Here is a 25,213-nt window from a genome sequence, read left to right as displayed (position 1 = left end):
TTCTGTTACGCTAAAGTACAGTAGCATCCTATCTCGACGTTTTATCATAATCTTTTTGTCAAGTAAAAATATGTAACGTGACTCACAACTTGATCATACAACATGCATAAATACGTGGTGAGTCACATATATATATATATACTTCGACGTGATAAAAGAGAATTTAAAATTTTGGTGTCCCACATGCCCTTTTTAAAATATTAGTTTAAAAAGAACTAAAATAAAAAATCCGCAGGAGTCACCATTTGGCTTCGTGCGGACAACATGTCGAATGGGATCGAAGGCCAGTAGAGCTAATGTCATGGTCCTTGAGGAAATAATACTAGTCTTTGGCCAGTGAGAGACGCCAAGTCTCGTGTCTCGCCTCACAGAATTGCGACTGGGCATGCAAAAGATGGTTTCTCACGGGTGCCAACAGGAAAATACTGTTTGACTGTTGCCCCCTATCATTGGGGTATCATCAGTCATCAGGCATATGTCAGGCGTTAAGAGAACAATAATTCAGTTCTCAAGGTTGAATCATCGCATCAGTCACCAGAAGCTTCAGAAAAGTATATCTTTTCTCAAGGCTGCTATCTGTCCAACGACTTCCTTAACGACCAGCTTGCAGAGAACAATAATTCAGTAATTTCTGCTCCATGGTTCCATTGCAGCGCATGTACTTGAAGAAAACCCATGCACGTATTATTGATGAGTATACAAGCTGATCAAATATCATGTTAAATTATCAATTAAGTTCTATGGTGGCATGATCGATATCATCTGATTCCTGCCTTTACATTCTGAGTTCCAACAATGGGCATAACATTTTCCTGAGTAAAAGGCTATTAGTTGGCAACAGTGGTCAGAAACACACAACATGTGAAAACCAAGGAGCACGAAGCTTGGTTGGCATCATAATCAAAGCCGTTGAAATTTCTGCTCTCGCTAATCATGTGGTTGCCCCGTAGGTCTCATAGATAAACCATGAAAAGCTGCAGCTTATGGTCTCATAGCCAACGGGTCCAGTTTGAACTTCAAGTTGCAAACCATTTCGAAATAGATCACTTCTTGATTAATTTCAAGACATCACCAACGAGATGCAGGGAGCCAGTAACCAAGACCTAGTTCAGTGCCATCAGACACAAACATATCAGCATCAAGTGCGAAGGCAGCTTATACAAACAAAAGAAAAAGGACAAGATAACGCCTCCTGGATGAATCATGTAAAATGAAAGGAGCAAATAAACACGATCCCATGTCGAAAGGATACAGGATCAATGGAAGTTACGAAAAGCAGCACTTAGAGACTTAGTTGTACAACAACAGATCCCAGATCAGTAGTGATTGAATGGGCAATCCCAGGTAACAAATATTAGGATAAAACACCAATATGCAGATTTCTGAAGGGGAAGGTTGTATTCTCATGAAAGTTTCACCTGAAAAGAAGTAGATCGGTTTTCTCGGGCCTTTTTCCTTAGCCACTCAATTGCTAGTGGAAGCGATTCAAAAACTTGACTAGTCTCTGGAATTTGTAGTATTTAAACCTGCACCATTTACTTGCAAGTTATTACATGATGTTCAGATCAACCAATGTTTGTTTCAAGAAAAAAAAATATGGCACTAATAAAAGCAGCATAAATGGCTAAAGCAATCATGTTCGGAAGAACCTTTATCATGAAGTAACTTCTCCCACACTGTTTGGAGCCACAACTGCCATGTTAAATCAATTTGTTCAAGCTCCGCAGGTGCTGATGCATTAGAACCAAGCTTGTTGTATTGTGATTGGTTTGGAACGAAAAAGGGCCAGATTAAAGTGGGCACCTGAGAAAATTAAATAACAACAAATGCATCCATTCAAAGCAGAACCAGCAAAGGTGGAACTTGGAAGTGAACTCAACAGTAAATAAACCAGTAACTTCGCACAGAACTCAAGTGGTCAGTAAATTTAATAATTCCAATCAAACAAATTTAGATGAAAAATTAAACAATATATGAATTATTTCGTGACTTATTTTTTTCCGAGCAAATTTGGTGAATTATTGCACAGGGATACTTTCAGTGTTGAGTATTTTTAAGGTCCAATTTTGAGTTGATGCGTCCAGGAGATGCGGAAGCAGTCTCATAGGATCTCTCACAGACATGCAATTGAACAGAAGGATCTGCAATGGGTCTCAAAAGGAAATTTTCAGAACCTGAGATGTAATACATGCAAAAGTGGGTCAATTCAAGCATGACAAAATTAGAGATGCTGCGAGACATACCTTTCGAGGATTACTATATGTCTGAGACTGCTCCACGGAAGATTGGTAGTCTTCTATCATCCTTTGTGACATGGGAAAACCACTTGGCACATATTTCCATACTTTCTGGACTGTGCGCCCCATCCAAATAGAAAACCAAATAACAATCTTTGTCCTCTTCTGAATTCACTTGTGAATCTGGAACAATCTGTGCTCGGCCTTGCAAAGAAGCACTTGACAGTCCTCTAATAAAATGATCTGGTAAAGGATCCTGAATTCCATCATAACAGAAAAAAGTATCATAAGATCTTTTTCTGGAAGAGCAAAATGAATTGATAAGACTTACAGTACGGTTGGCTGGCACTAGGTCCTTATGTCCCTGTTTCTCCAGCCATGTACTAGCCAATGCAACTGCAAGGCGAGCATTCATATATTGGTGTTCACCATGCAGTCCAAGATGTTGATCTCTTAATTGATGGGGCTCCAAAAGATCAGCTACTTGGAGTGAAATCTTCAGAAACCACAGTTGCATTAGGTATCACGGCTAGAATAGTGGTGACAAAAAAAGAAAGGAATCGATAATAGAACATACACCCAATTCTGAAGCTCTTCGTTTGAGAGAAATCATTGCCTCCTCTGGCTGTGGAGCAGTAAAGGCCGGAAGTCCTTTCTGTTAATAACAAATTCCACGAGGGAACAAAAACAATAAGAAATTTGACTATGGAACTTGAAGTACAACTTCTTTAAGAAAGCAATTAATCAAAAACCTTGAAAATCCCAGCCTTCTCCCCGGCAATTTCACCAAGCGTATTTCCTGCTCACAGGCCATACAGCAAACATGGCAGCATGAAGCTACTTTTTTCTATTAATAGAGATACTTCAATTGTCAGTTGCACGACTAACCAAGAATTTCCATATGATCATATCCAAGGGAAGATATTCCACAAACTACAGGTGCTTCAACCTGCAGACACCCAAATTTACAAACCCGCCGTGCTCTTTGATTTTTGATAGTTCAAAATACAGTGTGTAATATAAATGGGCTCAGAAGAAACACATGGTAAAGTTTTAGACAGAATCCAAGACAAGAAGCAAACATATAGCTTGACCTAAATGAATTTGTCCTAACTGCTAGTACAGTTTGTGCTGCGATCCAGCCCATCCTTTAGTGCACAATAGAAGTCTGCTTGCAAAAATAAGTGCGTAGATTCGAACAAACAAGAATTTTCAGGACTTAAATGGCACACTTCAAGAAGCTTATTCTGGGTTTTGACTACTCAGCATGAATGCATATACACCACCTCTGGTTATACATTACTGGAATAGAACATCACATACCACATTAGTCGCGTCAAACTTCCCTCCTAGTCCAACCTCGAGAACAGCAACATCAACCTGTTAACGTCAGAAAAAGGAGGGAGAAATGATCGAGTGGATTCTAAAAATAGAATAATTGTTTAGCTAGAAAAGTATAGCAGTCACTAAATTCAAAGTCTCAGAACGAAATATATGTGATAGATGTGTCTACCTTAAAATCATGGGAAAATTATGAAAATACCATCGCAAAAGAGCCCGAGTTGGAGAATACCATCGCAAACATGCCTAAGTGCTGTAAAATGCTACTACCATTCACTTTGACGCCAGGGAGGTCCGTTAGTGACGCAAATGTCGATACTGCCCTTCACTAACACGTGCACATGCTTTTACAGCACCAGCGCTGGCTACATCACCCGGGTCTCCGGCTCTCCGCGGCGTTCGGCCCCGTCGCGGCCTTCCTCATGCAGCGGGCAGGCAGGCCGCAGGCAACCGTGCCCAGGAGCTGCACGGCCGTGCAGGGGCTGCAACAGACCACGAAGTCCTCGGAGCGGAGTAGCGGCACACGAGAAGCACGGCGAGCGCTGGCCTCCCCGATGAACGTGGGGTTGTCAGAGCCGGACTTGGCGACTTGTCGGATCTCATGCACCACGCGCTTGGTCGCTTCAGGGGAGAAAGAGACTCCCAGCTTCTTCACAAGAAACGACGCGGTCATGCGTGCCGCCTCCAACGTGGCCTTGTTCGCGGCCACCACCGGCGCCGGCTCGGCTTTGCCTGGTTCAGAGCCATCCACAGCTGCGCTGAAGAGGACACACTTGATGACGACCTCCTCGAGGATGCCCTCCAGCCTCTCCTGCTTCGGCACGATCTCCCTCTCCACCTCCTGGATCAACACGAGCACGCTCGCCTTCAGCTCCTGCTCCACGGTTGTCGCCCACCGGCACTGTCGCGACGTGAGCGCGAGCAGGTCTGCCATGTCATCGGCAAGCCAGAGGTCGGCGACGGGGAGGAGGTCGAGCAGTGTGGCGAGGTCGTGCTGCAGTTCCCATGCCCTTGGCCACCCGTCCAACTGCAGCAGCAGTCGCACCAAGCTTCGAGTTCACACCGCCAAGCGTCGATTTACGTCTTCAAGCTTCGATTCGCGCCATCACTGAGCTCGTCGTAGGGAGCTCGATCTGGGTGTTTCAGCTCGCGCGAGGTCATCCTCGCCGCCACCAAGCTTCGATTCGTGTCGCCAAGCTTCGATTCACGACATCACCTAGCTCGTCGAGGTCGATTTGGGCGGTGCCATACTTGATTTGGGCGAGGTGTGGTGGCGTGAACGTCACTGATTTGGGTGAGCTTCCGAGGGGCATCCTGCCCTCACCAAGCTTCTTGTTCTTATGATGAGGTCAAGATTGAAAGACAATCGGGAGGAGGAAGGAATGGAGCAGTGGGATGGATCGAGCGTCGCTTCTCTGAATTCTTGGGTGGTGGCAGCGGGCTAGATGGAGACCAGGGTAGAATCGCCATTTCTTTTATTTCCTCTAATGTTTCTGGGCTCTAACGGACTAAATTGAACGGCTGTAGCATTTTGCAATTCCTATGGATGTTTGCAATGGTATTTTCCAAACCGTGACATTTGTGATGGTATTCTCCAACTCGGGCTCTTTTGTGATGGTATTCTCATAATTTCCCCTAAAATCATAGATTTACACACTGCTATGCAAGTAAAATGACTTCAATCATGTTCATGACTAGACATATGTGGTGACTGAAAACAGAAAGCAGGCAGAAAGAGCAGGAAGTATTTGTATTTATTTTACCTGTTCAGCTGAAAATATCTTAAACGCAAGGAACGCAAGGAACCTGAAATAGGCTGGCATGGGAATATCACCGTCAGCCTTCTCCTGAAAGTACACCCATTTACCTCATCATCCACCAGTTTTTATAATTGAAGCAATCTGATGAGACCAGATAGCTTATGTAACAAATGTGAAAAATTCCTGATAGAAATAATTCTATGGCTGTGCTTTGTCCCTTCTTGGCACCCAGCACAGAGTGACTTCACAATCTAGACATGTACCTTCAGCTTATTCCAGCACAACCAAAAGTACTTCAAAAAAATTTCTTCAGGAATATCCACCCTGATGCCCTCAGAAAGGAGGAGCTAAGTCGGTGCAATCATAATACCTAAGTATAGGGACAACATAAAAAATATGATGCAGCACATCTGCATACAGAAAATCATTCTGAAGTATACAAGGAGCTACTGTTATCAAGACCAGAACCAGAAGCGGATATAAGATAAAAGAACAATGGGAAAAGAATTACCCATCTAGCCGGAATCGCTCCCTGACATCCATCAAATGTGGTGAAGTAAAAAGCCCAGTGTGGAAACCACACGATCGCAGGATCGACTCTGTGAATGCGCATGTTGAACCCTGTAGACACAGTCAATGTCTTCTAAGACTAACACATCGTAAAGAAGCCAAGGACTTCGTAATATTCTGCATTCTACATTTTCACTAGCCAATACAGATCTAGAATTGGTTCCATTGCATCCTGGTACAAAATACAAATAGCACTAGCTTTTGTAAAGCTTAATGCTGCACGTTGGTTACATTTGCATTCCAAACCTACCTGGTAAAGTTTTGCTTTACAAATGTAAAGTTTAAACTTTCTGATCAAAGAAGAAATCACACAGCATCTATTTCAAGCTACTTGGATGGTTAGTGTACCTTTCCTTTGGTCCCCGCGACGTGAATCACCTTCATCCGCGCGATCGGCTCCTCCAGCTCCAGAATCTACGCACCGTAATAGCCAAATCCAACCGAATCAAACAGCCATCCTATTACGATTCACAACTGGAACAATAGGACTTCAAAAGAGGGGGGAATGGACCTGGAGGTAGTGCGCCATGAGGTCCCAGTTGTTACCGCGGTTGCCGCTGTGCGCGCGCACCTTCTGCGTGATGAGCGACGAGAGGCGCCCCAGCACCTCCTCGTACTCCGTCGCCGCCGCCACAACACCTGCAACACAATCAAATTCCCCGCCGTTATTACCACACCGATCACCATCCGTAGCCTCTGGGGGCCTGTCCAAGTGAGCTCTGTCCCGGAGGTGCTACCTGTCGGTGCGCCGGCCGTGGAGGCCATGGCGCGATGGATGAGGTGGCGGGCCGGAGCGGCGGAGACGGTAGAAGAAGAGAGGGGGAGGCGGCGGCGGAGCGTAGCGGTGGTGGGAGAGTGGAGGAGGGGGTTGGTGGCGGCGGCATCCGCCGTGGTGGGCCCACGGGTGCCGCGGAATCCCGTTTGTGAGGACGGCCGTTGGCTGACGGGTGGCCCCTTCTCTTGTTTTTTCGTGCTCACGGTAATGACTCATCCAACAGATATACGCTTTCCGAGAGAAGAAGCGTATTCATTAATCACTTCTGGAACTACGCCTTCAAGATTTTTGCCATGGACCATCGAATACGGCGGCGCTGGCGGCGGAGACAGGCACCTGTTGTGCAGCCCCCCTAGAAACTACGGCCAGAGTCCGCGGAAGCAGTGCCCGCATCAGTCGCTGATCTCGACGCCGTCGGCCGTTCGTCTGTCCAGATGCCAGTGGCGGCTAGAAATCAGAGTCGAGTTGTGGTGCCCCCAAAGATTCGATTTTGGCAGTTTCAAACTTCAGATTGGAGCTGAGCCTCCGAGTTGTGGGAAACCGACCACCGGGGTCAGTGTTTCAAACTCCAACAACGCATGCACAGATGAAAGCATCTCCGTCGATGGAGATTTCAGATGTGCACGTGCAGTCAGGTGCATCTGCTCTGCTGTTGTTAAGCGAGAGGGTACGGCTGATAATATTCACCGAGTTAGTTAACACCTGTGGAGTGGATTCTTGGGAATACTGATGATGGAATGGACAAGAAATGTGATGTTTGTGAAATTTTGGTCATCTTGCTTTCTGTGAGAACTACATGTGTTTTACTATTATCAAGCCGCTGGAGCTTAACGTTGCTCTCCACCAGTTGAAATTGATATTTTGTTATTTGATTCGCCTTCCAGGTTTCTCTGTAGACTTATAATGATCGGTGAGCACATCTACTGGTATTTCAGCAAGTTCTTCTGTGACTGTTTCAGGAATTCAGATCAAGATTAGGATCAGGAGACGCAGCTGAAAGTACAGGCCCCTGATTCACATTACATTTTAGGTACCTTCTCCGTTGCATCTCGGATTGGCCTTTGTAAACTTCTTGTTCTATCTACTGAAAAAGTGTGAGCTCTTCTGCCTACGATAAAATTTCATTACAAGAAGGAAGTTAGCTTTTCCTTTATATCATCTGCCAATTCTGCAGAAAATCTTGTTTGCTGCAGACAGCTATGCAGCGTTTGCACTAGCTTCATGCATCAAGTCTTCAGTGAGAATATTGCCTTTGCTCTTAATTTTTCCTTGCACAAATATTCTCATACTATTCATAATGGAGCACTGTAATAAGACGAGTGATTTCCTGTGATGTCCTTCAACAAAGAAAATGGACGAGTAAAACTGCCAGTTTTAAAAGCATAACCAGTTTGTACAGACAAAACTTTCATGAAAAGAAAGAATAAAGGTATACACATCAGAGCTGCACTCTTATGCTAATACACAATTCCTTTACAAACTGCACCAAATATCAAACCTTCCAACAACAAAATTAATACACAACAAATGGCCTGGGAATACGTACAAATGCGCACACCATAAACATGCCATTCACAAAATCTGAAAGTAGCCATCCCGACATATGTATATTCTTCAGAGATCGTGGGTGCCTTATCATTTCTCATGCTTTCAAGAACCCGAAGAGCTTCGTGGGAGCCTCGCCCTTGGCGCGGTACTTGGCGGCCATCTCCTCCGCCATGACAATCTCCTCCCCTCGCTTCGCTTCGGTCAACGCCCTCTTCTCCTCCGCCGACTTGTGGAGCATCGCCAGCTGGTTCTTCAGCTTCTCTTCGTACGCTGCCTTCTTCTTCTCCAATTGCTCCTGCCATGGCAATTAGTACTAACTGTTACTGAGCTCATAATTACTAATAGACTTGCTATAAATTTACAGTGATAAGGACTTGTCATCTTGTTCGCCTACCTCGATCTTTTTAAGCTCGGCCTCTATCTCAGCTTTCTTTGCGCTCTCCCAGGAAGTGATGTAGGCCAGGTTCTTGGCGGCCCTGTCATCATTGCAGAGAAACGGAGGGGATGCAGAAATGAGTTAGTTGCAGACAGTACAAGCTATTGTTGGTATGGTTGAAAGGTCAGTTGCATCTGCATGCGATGGAGATGAAAGGTGCGCTTTCATTTCATGCTTTGAGTGGATCACAAGATATCTATCTCCATCAAATCGAACCAGAGTGATATGCCATCTGAGTAACGCACACTGGTAATTTAATCCATTTTACTTTTAAGCAACTCCCAATTAAATACAGTTCAATTACCTGTTCTCGGCTCTAGCCTTCTCGCTCTCCTCCCAGGCGCTGATCAGTGTCAATCTCTTCTCGGATACAATTTTCTCGAGACAAGCATCTGAAGAAAAGGAAAAGGAAAGATAATGTGCACGCAATAAGTATGGATGAGAAGTCTTGTTTGTTGGCTAAACTGAATTTAGATGAATATTTTCTAAAAAAATTACCTCTTTCAGTTGAACCTCCTGTTGCAGGTTTCTCAGCAGCATCTGGCGAAAAGGGAGAGAAACCAGAATGTTCAGCAGATTCTATCAGTGCTTAACCCAGAAAGATGATAACTTGTCGTAGCTGGAGTGACTAGTGAAAAATATTTACCAGTAGTAGGTTGTGTTTTTTGTACCACATTGATTTACTAAAAAAATCCGAAACTTGAATGGTAATATGTTTTGTTTACAGCTTTGTACCAAAAATTTCTTTATTTCTTCTGTTTGGAATGTCAAATTTTAACTGCAAAACCAGTACAAAGGGAAAATGAACTTGTCTTGAAATTTGCCATCTGAAATTCCCCTGTAGAATCTAGATAAAAGTTAAGGTAGAAAGTGATCCATGCATGCATGATCTTAAATCTTTGGTAGGGGGCTATCAAATCAAACTATAAACTAAGTCGAACTATATAAATACCTATTTCCTGCTCGTCTACTATAGTACTGCAATATTTGTTTACGTCGGTAGTACAAAGCTGCTACATCTTCAAAAGAAAAGGAAAAAAAAGAGTATACGATGATAACAACGATGGTAGCTGGGACTAGCTCTTGGTTACATACCCTTGACAGCAACGATGGCCTTGGAGTCGTCGGCGGCCAGCTTGTCGTGCTTGGCCGGCGGCGGGGGCAGCGGCACCACCGCCTTCTCCTCGGCGATGTCCTTGGTCGCCTCCACCTCCACCTCCACCTTCTTCGCCTCCTCCGCCATCTATGCTCAATTCAATCAGACCGATCTTCTGTCAGACAGCAGCTCAGCCTGCAAGACACGGCTCCAGGGCTCGCAAGCAGCAGGGGAATGAAATAGTTAGCTGCTCGATCGGAGGATATATAGACGAAGTCAGGCAGGCAAAGGCAAGTGCATAAGTAAGCTCCGAGTATATGTAGAGAGAGCAGAGAGAGAGAGAGAGAAACAAAGTGTGTTACTACTTATTTGAAGCAAGCACAATGCATATTGCCTTTGTTAACTAATTGGGTGGCTTAACTAACAAGGGAGTCGATGATTGATCGGCTATGCCAGGCAGGCGGTGAGCTGCTACTGGTAGCTTTGCGTCGAGATGATTCGACTCATTCAAGGTGCATACGTCATAGTAGCACGTTGTGGTGACTTTTAGCAGGGTACTTATAATTACGCCTCCACATCGCACTCTCAATTCGAGTCTTTCTCGACGCAAATTTAGATGGTTATTGTCTTGTTAGTACAGAGAAGTGCCTAGTTCCTCGTAATTAGTCTCGTTTCCTTTGTACTACTCACTTATATTTGGTGTTGGATGCATGTCACGCCGTCATTGCTTGGCAGCTCAACCGCTGTGCCAACCTTACATGGGGCCAAAGGACAGCCGCGCGCCACCTCGATATTCCAGCAGGTTGCAACGCGCGGCCGGGCCGGCCATCCCCTACAGCTCACACCTTCTTCATTTATATATACGCATAGAAATGGACAACTGGTCCTGGTGAAGGAGCTGGGAGAAACTCTGGTTTATTTAATAGCTAGAGAAGTGATATTTTGCAGTGCCAAATTGCACGCGGAAATAATCGTGGTAGAAGATTCCAAGCACAAGCTTTCGGCTGTGAATCAATTCATGTCAGGTACTCAGGTTATCACTTTGTACCTGCCAGAGAATCTGGGCTAGTCGATCGCTAAGCCATTCACAATTAACAGTACGTTCTCCAGGTACAATAATCCGTGGAGAAACTAGTGAGAGAGAGGTTGCCTTTTCTTGTGAGAATCATCAACATAAGAAAACCATGGCCGGTACTACACTTCCTGTGGACGATAATTGCCACCTTTTTCTTCGCCATATTGCCCTTCGTTTTCTCCTCTCCTCTACTTGGAAAAAAGATGCGGTACGTAGTGCCTCATTAGCTGTTCTTACATGCATCCTTTCTTTCGCCAAAAGGAAGGAGAGTGCATGCCTAGCTCAACTTGTATGACTAGTCAATAGACCAGCTGGATATCAACATACTACTATACTACACCTAATTAAACAGGCTCTAACAGAAAAATAAAGAGATAGCATGAAACAGTTGTAATATAATATAACTCCCTTGCTTATATTCCATCCGTACAGAAATACGTATTTTTAAAAAAAAATCAAACTTTATGTATTTTGATTAATATTTAATCAAATTATAAGAATATCTGATGTATAAAAATTATATAACTAAATTTACCATTCAAAATAACTCCACGTAATATAGTTTTTTAACTATAAATGATATATTTTATGATAAAATCTTAATCAAAATTTAACTTTAAAGACTAAATAAAAACATGTTTACTATTTCTAAACAGATGAAGTACTATTTATAATCTGACTGATGTAGACGCAGTGTTGGTGCGTGACAGCATGAGAGAGGGGAGCAAGAGATGATCGAATCTTTGGGTGTCTTTCTTTCCAACCTTAATGAATTAGAAATGAAGCTATGATCAGTCAGGAGTGCCTTTGTGCATGGGCAATGACAGGAGCACTCGACGGCCGCCAGCGAATCGGGGCTGTGATGACACAGCCTCCGCGCGCTGCCTTTACGGTGCTGCTGCTGCCGCGTTGCTGGTCTGGTTGGCATCATATAGCGAAAATAATTTTATTAAATTATAATTATAATTTTGATGATTAATAATAATATAATTATTAAGACTAGTTAATATGTTTATCAAAAATATATATTAGTAAACCTTATGGATGCAATATATAAAGAGGTTATTAAAATCGGGACAAATTTTAGACTGAAGTAGACAAGTCTTAGAAAAAATTACTACACCAGAGATTTGACGTTGGACAAGTTTGTACATATCAGAACTTTGTGTTCAGATGCAGTTGAACTTACTGGATAGTTCGGTATTAAACAAGTTTAGCACATCGGATAATAAACATTACAAAGAGAAAGCAAAAGACCCTATCGAATAGCCCAGTGCTTAGGAAGTGTGCTCACCAAAACATTTGTGACAGTGGGTGAGGGTCACCTCACCGGATGATTTGATGCTCAAGGAAGCAATACACATCAGAGCATTTTCAGAAGAAGACAAAGGAAGATGAACTCATCGAATAATCTGGTGTACTAGTTGTACTCATCGGAGTATTATGCCAGAGCATTTTCTATACAGAATGATTCAAATATTGAAGACTAAAGATCAACTTACCGGATGATCTGGTGATATACGTGTGATCATCGAAGGACCACACTGGATGAAGCCGACACCTTAAGTCAGAGTTGCTCAATCTTGTTAACACTCTGGTTTGGTGTGGAGCGACGTCAAGACACTTGTACGGGAGTGCAAAAACATTTGACTTGGTTCAAGCTCCGAAGTAAAGACGGTGACAAGTGGCCGGGAGAAATGTTATTGTTGAGACGTTACCTTTGTGGCTTGATGTTTCAAGAGTCGTGATTAAAAAAGACTTGACGACCAGAAGCATATTTTTCGTGTAGCTTTAACATGGACTAGGGGCGACTTATGTATTACTGATACCATAAGATAAAAATTTCTTGTGTTGAGTTTGTCTCTCTAACTTATTTATGTTTTCATATTTATATTATTGCCATTTAACTTGTTAGAGTTGGTTAAAATCTTTTAACAATAGAGTAATATACTTAAATAAATCTAGAGCATATTTAGATCGAACTAGTATAGATTTATCATATAATTTTTTAAACTAATTAGATTAATCTTTAAGTATCCTAATTCACTCTCCCATTTTTAAAACAAAACGTCACAAATTCCTACACGTCTCTCATCGCAATGGCAAGCCTCGGCAACAACATTGACCACTTGCGATGCAGTCATGTCATGTAAGCCACAAGCGCCCTGCTGCCATGGACCGACGTGCTTTGATGGCCTGATTTGGACGGGGTGGACTGCATTCAACTGATCGATGGAGGAAATTGGGGTGTGTTTGTGCACCAGATGAGGTTTCGACAGTTTAATACATCTGCATCGTATAAGCAGCGAGGAAAATAAGCTGAACTAAGTTATATTTGTTAAAAAAATAAATATTTAATTGATTATATCTGTCTTAATATGTTAAACTAAGTTTATATTTATTTGGCTGAATCTGAGAACCTATGAACAGATATAAAAATTAAGATTATGATTCTTTATTCTATAAAGATAATTTTGTGTCACTGGAAAACTCACCTGCATGATTGAAAAACTCAACTGTATGAGTAAATACAAAATCTACATCCGTCAAACAAAGCTGCGGAGTGAAGGTCGAGTCAGAATAAAATTGTATATTACACCCATCAAATCAGGATGCAACATTAAATGTATATAACTAAATAAGTTTTTTTAAGATTCTACCTATCTTCTAGGCTAAGATAAAGAAATCCGGAAAATCAATCACACTTCGTCGTCGATGACAGAAAGACGATGGCCATCACAGACCGTCGTCGTTCTTGTGTCGCTCTCTCTCTCTCTCGTTGGTCGATCTCGACCTGACACTGACGATGGCGTTGTACTCTCTCTTCTGGGCTTGCGTGGGCCACCAACCGAATATCCTACGAAATGCGTCTGTCTCTGCTCCGTGTAGACACTTGAGAGGCCATCAAAATTTACGCTGGTCCAAGGCCCATAAAACATGATGAAAGCTTTTGTGGTTTTTTATTTTAAGAGAAGAGATTATTGAAAGCAAATTTAAGAGTCTTACAACCAAAATAAGCAACTTCAGTACTTTCTTGGCAAAGTGCCAGATCCGATGATAAGATTACGCAAACATGATCCGATGATAAGATTACGCAAACATGATGAAAAAGTAGCAGCCACGCGTAAATGTCTTGGTTAATGTACTGTAGTTCAGTATACAAAGTGATTTCGTTCGCAATGGAGATAGCTCTAATCTTTTTGCGTGATGCGGTTGGCTTCAGAGTTCCTTCACTTCTTGTCCTTCTCCCCCTCCTTCTTGTCATCTTTCTTCTCCTCTTTCTTCTCCGGTTTCTTCTCTTCCTTTGCAGGCCCAACCGAGACGATGTCGATCTTCCCGAGCTTCTTCAATTTCTTCGCGATTGCCACGGTGTCCATATCTCCTATGATGGTCATCTTGCCGTCCTTGAGATCTGCAGCTATTGAATCAATACCTGAACCAAGAAAAAAAGAAGACGATACATTATTCCATCAGCTAAGCGGAGCTGATCTGTAGTAGTTCACGACCAATGATTGGATTCTTGGTACTATTTTGAGATGATCGTATTGTTTACGCAACATATTTAATGGGGACATATTGATCCTTATTATTATTATTATTATTGAGCATCCTCCGAGCTCATGTCATGACTCCTGGCCAATCATTCGCTTACAAATGGCCCGTCTCATAGATACCAACTTTTCAGACGCGTCGTGTTTGATCACGCGTCACAATCCAATCCACCTAAGAATCTTACCATTCTTTATTTATCGTCACAAGGTTTCAGCTACGGATCAGTCGTAAAGCTATGTTTCTGAATGATAGACGAAAGCAAGCAAGCGCAAGATAGTTTCAGTTTCAGATATCCTTTTACAGCATCCGTTTCAGTCCCTTAATTAGCTGATTTGCATAGAGTGTAATCTTATTTAATCCAAGCTTCCAGACAAGCAACGATTAAGGAACGGTGTGCTGATTTCTTGCTTACCGTAGATATCTGCGACGGCTTCAAATGCTTTCTGCTTCGTCTTGTCGTCGGTCATGGTCGGAACCCGGAGCACCACCTTCTGCTAACACGGTGCACATCTTTAGATTATTTCAGGTTTCAGCCATGAAGATGTCTTGATTCCACTTAGAGAAGCATCAAGACCGTGGAAAAGCGCATGAATCGGAGAAGAAGAAGGTATCGGTATCTGCGTAGGGCGTACCTGAGCCATCTGAAGTCTTGGATGGACAAGAGCACTGGAGAGGCTGGCTCAGAGAGATGAGAAACTTTCCTGACAGAAATTTGAGCAGTGGGAAGAGTATTGGATGGTGGCCTCGGCGGTCTTATAGAGGCTGAGCTGCAGCTGATGAGGTGAAATGTCCTCTTCATCCGGATGATCAGCAGGACAAACAAAACCGTCTAGGTGTTTCCACGCACAGCCTGTTCGATTCAGGAAGCACATTCTAATTTCTAGCACATCTCTCTCTCTCTCTCTCTCTCTCTCTCTCTCTCTCTCTCTCTCTCTCCCAACTTGCGTTAAGCTGTGGTTAACATCAACATGTGCGATGGCTATTCCTCTTAACACAAGACAAACACGTCCGTGTCAGCATTTCCTGGCGTCAGACTGTGAGACATCCAATTAAATGTAAGTGCGCCACTAAATCAGACTTTCTGTGCCTGAATGACTAAGCCTACGTTGTAGTTGTAGGGACCTTTTCCATGGACGATGAAGAACAAGAATAAATCCTATCTCTTCTTCTTCTTCTTCTTACTTTAAATTGATCCTAATGCAGCAAAGCATCCACATCGTGGTTACTGGGGTGCTTTTTACTTGACTGATCAGTGCCTAATAGGATGCTACGGAAGCAACAGCCGGGTGGGTCACCGTCGAAGTCGCCGCCGGCAAGTGCCGTGAATGCATCGCGTCTAGATTCCTTCTGCCTCCTTGACGAGCACTAGACAAAAAACACAAAGCTGAGGATCGTTTGGGACATGACATCTTCCACCATTCCATGTACTCCAGCTTAGTAACTGGAGTACGTCAGTGCTCTCCTCAAGAGCATGAATCGCTGTCCTCTCGCATGGTGATTCTGCGCCCGAACAACAGCGACATCTAAGTCGATCGTGACAACGACAGATCCTACAAGAGAAAAGTGCATTTTTACCCCTTGGTCTATTGAAAAAGATCACTGAACCCCCCTCGTCTGGTGAAGGGCTATTTTTATTTTATTTTACCGTCCCATTTCCTGGAACCAGTGTACAAAATCGTCACCGATCCTTGAAAAAACAGTATTTTTTATTTTAAATTTTCAAATTTACTCCCTCCGGTCATAAATACTTATCGTTTTGATCAATACCTGATCAAAGTTTTCAAATTTTTAAAACTTTGACTGTCAATAGCTTCTAAAATATTTAGTATAAAAATATAAAAATCACACATATAGATTTATCTTGAAAAATACTTTTATAATATTATGTTTTTATTGGATATTATAACTATATTCTAATAGAAAAATATGATCAAAGTTACACATCGAAGATTATGAAAAATTAAAAACAACAAGTATTTATGACTGGATAGAGTAGCAATTTTAGACGGATTTTTGAAAAAATAGCAAGTATAGGCATTCAGTTTGAGCTTGGTTCGGTCCAATACAAAATAAGCTAGATTTTGAATTCAGTAGATCGTCCTTTTTTAGCTTGGCCCGGTCCAATGTTTGGAGCCCCAATAAACCCGGTCCGATACCAACTGTACCCAAGTACCCAACCGACAGTCGTCCTGTCAGAACCCTCGGCTACAAGCGGCGAGGCAATTAACTATTTGTCATCGTTACCAGTGGTGTGTTCTTAAATACCATCATACTGAAAAACTTTATCAAATTGCCATTCAGTCCCGTTGGAATGTGGCTATTTTACCCTGTTTAGCTGACATGGCATAATCTTTAAGGAATATTCCTCCCAGTGACATGATGATGAGGACAAAATGTCTTTTAGGACTTTCTTCATCTTCACATGCTTCTCTCCTTCTCTTGGGCTGATGCCAGCGGGCAGCGGCTTGCAATGGAGACCATGCCTGATTTGGTCGCGATCTAGGCCCTGGTCGATCACCGGCCACCGACGGCGCAACCTCCCCTTCGTTGAGCATGGAGGTGAGCTCCTTATAGCCCCATGTCTTTCTTTCTTCTAACTTCCCCCTCTTGCTCATGTGATGTCCTCGTCCTTCTTATGTATCTCAAAATCTTGTGATTCAACGTAAGGAGAGAGGAATAAAAATGAGAGGAGAATTAGGAAAAATTCCATGCAAGAGCTGCTTGCTCCTGGTTCGCTAAACCTGTCTGGATTTTGTTGAGTTCTTATAACAATTTCCCTTTGTGATAAGTGTGGTGCATGTTCTCGACGCTTTGGTGCATGTAACCAAGAAAGGTGGTGTGAGTTTTGGCAAGAGTTCCTTTCGGGGCCCTTCCCGTCGTTCATACCCTACAGGAAAATAAGCTATTTTTTAGATCCCACTGCTGTCTCTCGCCGGAGATGAGAGGATTACACTAGATATTCCACTGCTTTCTCGTCTCTGTTATGCTCCACAACCATGGCGATCAGTCCCTGAACTAGACGTGCCACCCTACCAACCTAGAGGCACTTATTGCCTTCTTCAATGGCTTGGACAGGAAGAGCGAGGGGCTTGTCGGGTGGGGGTTACGATGATGCCACCACCTACTGTTTCTAGATTGACGTCACCTACGATCTTAGGAGGGGTGGTTAGGTTGGATCTCTGTAATAAGAGTCTACATGGTGTCATCTCCTCCTCGATCGCCTCCCTCGATGGCCCCGCGACGCTAAATCTCTCTCGAAACTCGCTACATAGCCTACCACTGGCGGAGCTCGGTCGACTTCCGGGGCTGCGGGTACTCGACTTCAGCGTGAGCCTGTTCCCGACGAGCGACGATGGCTTTCAAACAATCGAGGTGGTGAACATCTCCTTCAATAGCTTTAATGGGTCGCACACTGCTTTCCCTGATGCGGTCACCTTTGCCGGTGGCATCAACACCACCGCGCTTTGTGTTGCGCCGGTTAGAAGAAGGAGAAGGGAGAAGAAGAAGCCATTTCAATTATTTGCCATCCTATTCAGAGAAATATTCCTCTAAGATACCATCACATCAGCAAAAGTGACATATTATGAACAATCTAGTGGTCCCGATAGCAATTTATCGAAATTTTTCGGTAAAATGATATTTGAAAAAACGTCACGACAAGGTAAATAGTTAATTGCCCTCCAAGCGGCGGCCTAGCCTAACCCCCCAGAAAAACCCTACTCCCAGTCTCCCCCGCCTCGCCTATGGACGCCGGCGGCCACCTCCGTCCGGGCTCCTACCTGGGGGACGTCTCCGCGCTCTCCTTCCTCCCCTCCTCCCCCCGCCCCATCCTCCTCGCCGGTACCCTCCCTGTCTCCTCCCTTTTCCAATCGCCGCGCCGTCTCCTGCGCCGCCGGTTCGTGGGCGGGTGATAACATCCACGCCCTATACCTTGTGGCTGCAGGGACCGGATCGGAGCTGCTTGTGTACGATGTGGGCGCCGCCAGGCTCGTCGCTTCGTTCCAAGTGTTCGACGGAGTGCGCGTCCACGGCATCGAGCCCCGGGCAGGAGGCCCCGATTGTTCCAACTACTCGCTCGCAGTGTTCGGTGAGAGGAGGGTGAAGCTTTTCTTGCTCGGGGTCGGCGACGATGCAGGGGACGGCGAAGTGCGGCTGGAGCTGGAGCAGAGGCTCCCGGGGTTCGATCACTGGGTGCTCGACGCTCGTTTCCTGGAGGTAACACGCTTGGTTCTTGCTCTTACAGTGGAACTTTTCGTTTTCCCCCTTAGTGGTCTATGTGTTTCGGGTGCAGGTGGATGGGTTGCTTGCGATTGGTCTGAGTGACAATTCAGTTGCGCTGTGGGATTTGAGCGAGCACGTGTTGGTTACCCGAGTCAAATCTCCAGGTTTGATTAGCATCTCAGCGTTCCATCAGTCCAAATGGCATGGTCTATGCTAAATTCTTCGTTGATGTTTGGTTATGATGTTGCCTTCTGAATGCAGAGAAATGTCTTTTGTATTCAATGAGAATGTGGGGAGACTCTGTTAGAGAACTTCTTGTGGCATCCGGAACCATTTTAAATGAGGTAAGTTTTCCGTGCTCTCAGCTACTTCTCTTTCAGCTCCAGTTCAACCGTTCAAGGAAAATCTTAAACAATTTCATGATTTTCCATGATGAAGATCACATTCTGTCAGAATTTCGTTCTCAATGTTAAACTTCTTTCCCAGATTCTTATATGGAAATTGGCACCCCAAATACTGGGCCCATCCTTGTTATGGTGGTTTGAAGGGGATACTCCCGGCGGAAATAACTATGAAAATGTACATCCTAGTGATGAGCAGTACATGGCAGTTCATCTTGGAAGGCTGAAGGAGCATGAAGGTTCAATATTTCGAATAGCCTGGTCCCCTGATGGATCAAAGTTCATGTCTGTTTCTGATGACCGTAGGTTGGTCCATATCGCCTTTCACTTTACATTGCCTGTGTCAGGAACCTTTTGTTTCAAAAGCTTGCCTTTGCAATATTGGTTACCTACTTAGTTCTATTGTTATGGCAGTGCTCGCATATGGATGTTGAGTTTCCAGTCACAAGGTTCTGTCAATCAGGCTGCCAGACAAGATGATGTCGATATTATACCAGAACTCACACTTTTTGGGCACAGTGCTAGGATATGGGATTGCTATATTTCTGATTCTGTAAGTTTGCCAGTCTTTTTTTCCCTTTCCTTTGAAGATGGATTTCCCATTTGTAAATCATCTGTCAATACTTTCCTTTTACTTGTAACTGTAATATGGACAAATCTCACTAAAGCCTTTTTTCTGAAATAAATAAGAAAACTTAAAAAAATTCAGGTGAACTCTCTTTGTGGTACTAGATTTCTTACTATTTGCAACTGAACTTGCCTTTTAGATAGTTATAACTGCTGGTGAGGATTGTACTTGTTGCATTTGGGGCATGGATGGAAAGCTAATCAAGATGTTCAGAGAACACATGTAAGTTGGGAACATCCACTTGCTTAACTTGTAACTTGCGCAGAATTAGTAAGTTGGTATTCAACTACATGGAATTCAAAAGGTGTTTACTCTAAGGAGAACTCCATTTGATGTGCTGCTCTAATTTTACAGTGGTCGGGGAATATGGCGATGTTTATATGACCCAAGATCACTACTTCTGATCACTGCTGGGTTTGATTCATCAATAAAAGTGCACCATCTATGTAACTCCTCTTTCCATGACATAGGGGAAGACAAAGTGGTCTCTGATGGTCTGAACTATGATTCTGAGGTCTTTGTAGTATCTTCTCCTACAGTGGCAGGGCAGTATGGTCCCCTGGATAGGTGTGATGCACTTCTGTATCGTATCATAATTTACATGTTATCTCCATCTCTCATGGTGTGACAATCAAATTTATTATTCATTTGGTTCATCACAGCAAAAGCGAGTATGTCCGGTATCTACACTTTGCAGAAGAAAATGTTCTTTATGTTGCCACAAATAATGGATATCTGCATCATGCAGAGCTCTCTAGTGTAGAAGATGTAAGATGGACGGAGATTATTCAAGCCGTTGAGAAAACACCAATTATCTGTATGGATGTCATGACGATGTATTCAGACTTTTCTTTGAATCGGGAGGATATAGTTGCCCTTGGAGACGGTCGGGGAAATGTTACTATTGTCCGTTTAACCAGTGGCAACATCGAACCTAAAGTAGATCTATCTTTTACCTGGTCAGCAGAAAAAGATAGACAACTACTAGGAGTATACTGGTGCAAGTCACTTGGATGTAGGTTCGTGGATTGATTACATTTCTGTTTAAACCATTTCAATACAATCTAGCCATTGTTCTCATTAGATCCTCTTTCTTTTCTTTCTTGCAGCTACATTTTCACAGCTGATCCTAGGGGCGTGCTTAAATTATGGAACATAAGGGACTCCCTGTTCTCAATCACGAATGATATCAATGCATCTCAGATGGTTCTACTTGTAGCAGTGTTTGAGTCTTCCTTTGGAGCTCGAATCATGTGTTTAGATGCATCACCTCTAGAGGAGGTAAATTTTATAGCCCATTGCATTTCAAGTTGAAGACAAAACAATACATGCTTATTGATACAATACTTTATTTGAACATCATATGTCAGTAAGAATGACTATAGGACTTTTTGTTATATAGCTAGAATGCTTGTTTCTAATTTTTAGCCAACAGAAGAGTGAATAATAAGAATATCCCTGATCTATGACTTAATTTTGCCCCCCCCCCCCACCCTTGCAGATCCTCATAGCTGGTGATAAAAAGGGTAACATCACAGGCTTTCCCTTCCCTAAAATATTGACAGAGCATGGAAGCATTGTGACACAACAGAAGATACCTCTACGAGATTGTTTTAAAGGAGCTCATGGCATTTCTAGTGTCACAAGTGTTCATATAAAAAACTCAACTTCTGATCATATTGAAATTCACACTGTATGTCCAGAGTGTTGTTGCTGTTCATTTTACTGAATTTATGGGCTCAGTCTGACATATGCTTCTCATCCTCGAACATTTTATAGACTGGGGGAGACGGCTGCATTTGCTTCTTCAAGTATGGCAGAAATGTACAAAAGATTGAATTTTTTGGAATGAGACAAGTAAAAGAATTGGGTACCATACAATCCATCTACAGTAATCTTGCATCTGAGAACCAATTGCGTAGTACCTATGCAATAGGTTTTACCTCTGCAGATTTTATCATTTGGGACCTTGAAAATGAAACGAAGGTAATGCCTACTAAATGAGTTTGCCAGTTAGAACCAACGGTTTAGCTAATCTGTAATTCTGAATTTTTATCTTCTACAGATGGTTCAAATATCCTGTGGAGGATGGCGGCGGCCTTATTCTTATTATCTTGGGACAGTCCCCGAGTATCAAAACTGTTTTGCCTTTGTAAAGGTTTGTGTTTCTGTTGCTTTAGTAATGTTTTATGGAATTGTTTTCTTAACTAATATTCCAGACAAAATTAACACACCTCATGGGAAATAGCTCTTCTGCTTCAAGCTTGCATGAGTTTGGGTTCATATGCTTGCCATTTATGACTTGTTTGGAGGAACCTGTAATTCTGAATTGTCCAATGAGCTAGAGGGCCTACTTAAGTTTCCATCTCGCCAAATTGGGGCCTAATCTTGTCTAACTCTAAAATGGTACTGCGGAAATAGGCTGTCAGTCTTTCATTATTATTTGACTCCATTGTAGTGGCATTTTCATCTAATATTTGGTTAATTGTTTGCAAGATTAGATTGTTTTTATTATAGTTTTTGACTAATGCATACACATAGTTAACTTTTGATGTTTTTGACTATCTTTGATGTTACACATTTTCCATCATATAGTTAATTTTTGCTTCTGTTTCTTTTCTGGCAGGACCATAGTATTCACATTCGCAGGCACTGGGCACCAACTCAAGATAAGAAGTTGCTCCCTCAAGTTCTCCATCTGCAGTTTCATGGAAGAGAAGTGCATTCGTTATGCTTCATAGATGCAAGCTATTCAAATCTTGAGAATAGCTCGGATATGTGGATTGCAACTGGATGTGAAGATGGAACCGTGCGCCTTACAGGGTAATTAATTTGTTGCTCAAGTGTTTTATGAATCATATGATCTATTTTGGCCTTGATGTTTATTACAGTTACTCAAGTGGTAGCTCTGGAAGATGGCATTCCTCCAAGTTGCTCGGGGAGCATGTTGGGGGGTCAGCCGTGAGAGCTACATGTTTCATCCCGAAGGCCTACACGTCAATAGATAAATCGTGTAACTACGATTCTAATGGCATTTCCGATGACGTTGTGGTCAAAAACAAAGACAGCACTTCCTTACTCATATCCGTGGGATCAAAGCAAGTCCTGACTACTTGGATTTTGCAACCTAGGATTGCCGACAACAGACAAATGTGTTTGAGTGGCTTAGATGTAGATTCCAAGCAAAGCTCGGAAAATGGTGATTCAGCCATGTCATTTCAATGGCTATCTACCCACATGCCGCCAAAGCTTCCAAGGAACGGGCTGAAAGCTGGCCATGCAAAACAGAACTTTGAGGGAGGAGATTCCTCTGTTGCACAATCCAATCTGGTTATTATGGATCAGATGGAAAATGACTGGCGATACCTTTCTGTTACAGCATTTCTTTTGAAGCACCTGGCTACCAAGTAAGATCCAGTATTCTACACTCATGTATTGCTGAAAATACATAGTCTAGCTAGCACAACAATTGTTTTCATTCTCTTGGAATAAGTGGCGGTAATCTTGAACTCTTTTTCTTGTGTCAGGCTAGCAGTATGCTTTGTCGTTGTTGCTTGCGCTGATGCAACACTTGTGCTCCGTGCTCTCCTGTTGCCCTCTCGGTTGTGGTATGCGATGCGAATTTCTGAAACGAATTTCCTGTTTGTAGCATTATTGGTGGCTGTATCTCTGAGCTGCTTCTTTATTGTGTACAGGTTTGATGTTGCCATGTTGGGTCCACAGGCATCACCAGTTCTGGTGCTACGGCATATTATTGTCAATGCTAGCCACTATAAAGGTCGGTTCTAATTTTATTCATTTTTGTATTCTGACAAATGATGCTAATCTTAATGAAATTCTTGCTCTGGTTTTCAGATAAGGCTAGAGATAGATACATTATTGTGAGTGGATCTACAGATGGTAACATTACTTTCTGGAACCTAACAGAGACCATTCATGGTTTCATGCAACTAGTATCAGAGGCACAGCCACACATGGTTATTGATTGCCAAAAGCGTCCCAGGACTGGAAGAGGGAGTCAAGGGGGTCGTCGTCGATGGAGATCTCTGGCAGGCCATTCTTTGAAGAAGAGCAATGAAGAGACGTTGCTCCCTGATGGGAGCAACCTGAGCACCCCATGTGCTGCTGAAAATTTGACTAAAACTTCTGGTGCGGAAGAAAGTGCCACAAATGCTCAAAACATAATGCTTGAAGAAAGTGATGGTGCAAATACTCCAAACATAATGCCTTCAAGTATTCAATCATGTGATATACCCGAACTGGGACCAATGCACATATTCAACGGCGTTCACCAGTCAGGTGTTAATTGCCTCCATGTGTCATACTCAACACCTGATGACTCATACCACGTCATAAGTGGCGGGGATGATCAAGCTGTTCAATGCTTTAGTTTCACAGTAGGATCTATGGAGGTTTGCTCAACAAACACAACAATGCTAAAATCGCATGACAATGACACAATTAACATTGTACATCAGCATAAGGTTCCATCCGCTCATAGTGTAGCGGTTAAAGGTTTGTCACCGATAACATTGATTTAGTTCATATATTTTCACTGATTCCGTCTGTTAGCATGGAGTAAGATGCATACTTTTCACTAGGAATATGGACGGACGGTACCTGGGCTTTCTCAACTGGCCTTGATCAAAGAGTAAGATGCTGGAAGATGGGATCATCCGGCAAATTCGCAGAATACTCCCATGCTATCATTAGCGTGCCTGAGCCTGAAACTCTAGATGTTTTCCATGACCGGTGAGTCTTTGATGATGTGTGTGCTGATCTCTATCTTTTGATGTTTCTGACTGTGGTTGTTGTTGTATTGTCAGGGCAAAGAGGAAATACCAGATAGCTGTTGCTGGAAGGGGAATACAGATGGTTGAGTTCTCGCCACCTGAAGACAATTGACAAAGATGGCGCGATTGTATGGAAGTTACATGGATGTGGTGGTAGCTGCGTTGTGAGACCAATTTGGTTTGAACTTTTGCTGGCAAGGCCTACAACGAATCGAGAAATCAATACCAGAATGATTTAACACGGCGGGTTGAGCGGAAGGCGGTTGGTGCAACCCTGTGGGGCTGCACGTGTTCCCTGATTTTGGGTTTCTCTATTCTCTTGTATCAGTAATACGTATAATTTTAATAGGATAACATCATAGTCATACTTCGATTAAGATTATGATAAAGGTTTGCTGATACAAAAGTTTTAATCCATATGATTCATTACATTTATGGTCAACCGGCCAAATTGAACGACGACGATAACTAAGATAACGGCTCAATGTCATAGATAACTTGGGTGCGGATAGATAACTTGGGTGCAGCTGTAACGTTAGACTTCTAATCATCATCTTTAGCAAAATCAAACTTTAGTTCATCATTCGATCAGAAAGCAAGAATGAGTATAAGTACGAAAAGTACTCAACACGTCCTAATACTAGTTAAGATGGTGATAGATGCTTAAGGGAACAATAAGGAATGGGGCTATAAGGTATAAGTTTGAATATAAAGCAGGTTTTATGCGATTGTTTAAGTACGTGACACGGCTAAAAGCATTTGACTAAACAATCCGAGCTT

At 43.0% G+C, this 25,213-nt stretch overlaps 3 protein-coding genes and 1 pseudogene across 5 annotated transcripts; 1 reads left to right on the top strand and 3 right to left on the bottom strand.

Annotated features, from left to right (window-relative positions):
• Positions 1 to 620: 620 nt before the first annotated feature.
• LOC133917105 (folylpolyglutamate synthase-like) lies at positions 621 to 6,876 on the bottom strand (annotated as a pseudogene).
• A 1,159-nt stretch (positions 6,877 to 8,035) lies between these two features.
• On the bottom strand, positions 8,036 to 10,138 carry LOC133917104 (remorin-like). The gene is made up of 5 exons (XM_062361081.1): positions 9,763 to 10,138; positions 9,166 to 9,207; positions 8,972 to 9,059; positions 8,626 to 8,707; positions 8,036 to 8,526 (listed from the first exon to the last, which is right to left on the bottom strand). The coding sequence occupies exons 1-5, from the start codon at positions 9,908 to 9,910 to the stop codon at positions 8,326 to 8,328; spliced, it is 561 nt and encodes a 186-aa protein (XP_062217065.1). The 5' UTR covers positions 9,911 to 10,138; the 3' UTR covers positions 8,036 to 8,325.
• Positions 10,139 to 13,852: 3,714 nt separating this feature from the next.
• On the bottom strand, positions 13,853 to 15,263 carry LOC133917103 (heavy metal-associated isoprenylated plant protein 39-like). 2 transcript variants are annotated; one of them, XM_062361079.1, is made up of 3 exons: positions 15,023 to 15,263; positions 14,803 to 14,884; positions 13,853 to 14,271 (listed from the first exon to the last, which is right to left on the bottom strand). In XM_062361079.1, exons 1-3 carry the CDS (start codon positions 15,029 to 15,031, stop codon positions 14,069 to 14,071), a joined length of 294 nt encoding a protein of 97 aa, XP_062217063.1. In that variant the 5' UTR covers positions 15,032 to 15,263; the 3' UTR covers positions 13,853 to 14,068. The 2 variants fall into 2 exon arrangements, with proteins under 2 accessions (XP_062217063.1, XP_062217064.1); XM_062361080.1 differs by having other exon boundaries at positions 14,803 to 14,881; positions 15,023 to 15,253.
• A 2,805-nt stretch (positions 15,264 to 18,068) lies between these two features.
• On the top strand, positions 18,069 to 24,862 carry LOC133917102 (uncharacterized). 2 transcript variants are annotated; one of them, XM_062361075.1, is made up of 20 exons: positions 18,069 to 18,230; positions 18,334 to 18,605; positions 18,682 to 18,775; positions 18,873 to 18,955; positions 19,098 to 19,318; positions 19,427 to 19,565; positions 19,780 to 19,862; positions 19,995 to 20,207; positions 20,303 to 20,659; positions 20,750 to 20,921; positions 21,142 to 21,333; positions 21,420 to 21,626; positions 21,706 to 21,798; positions 22,267 to 22,463; positions 22,532 to 23,047; positions 23,168 to 23,248; positions 23,336 to 23,418; positions 23,496 to 24,155; positions 24,242 to 24,392; positions 24,467 to 24,862. In XM_062361075.1, the coding sequence occupies exons 1-20, from the start codon at positions 18,134 to 18,136 to the stop codon at positions 24,543 to 24,545; spliced, it is 3,990 nt and encodes a 1,329-aa protein (XP_062217059.1). In that variant the 5' UTR covers positions 18,069 to 18,133; the 3' UTR covers positions 24,546 to 24,862. The 2 variants fall into 2 exon arrangements, with proteins under 2 accessions (XP_062217059.1, XP_062217060.1); XM_062361076.1 differs by lacking the exon at positions 21,142 to 21,333.
• Positions 24,863 to 25,213: the final 351 nt, after the last annotated feature.

The sequence above is a fragment of the Phragmites australis genome, chromosome 4, assembly GCF_958298935.1.
Source record: "Phragmites australis chromosome 4, lpPhrAust1.1, whole genome shotgun sequence".
Lineage (NCBI taxonomy): Eukaryota > Viridiplantae > Streptophyta > Magnoliopsida > Poales > Poaceae > Phragmites > Phragmites australis.
This window is presented reverse-complemented; position numbering and strand designations above follow the sequence as displayed.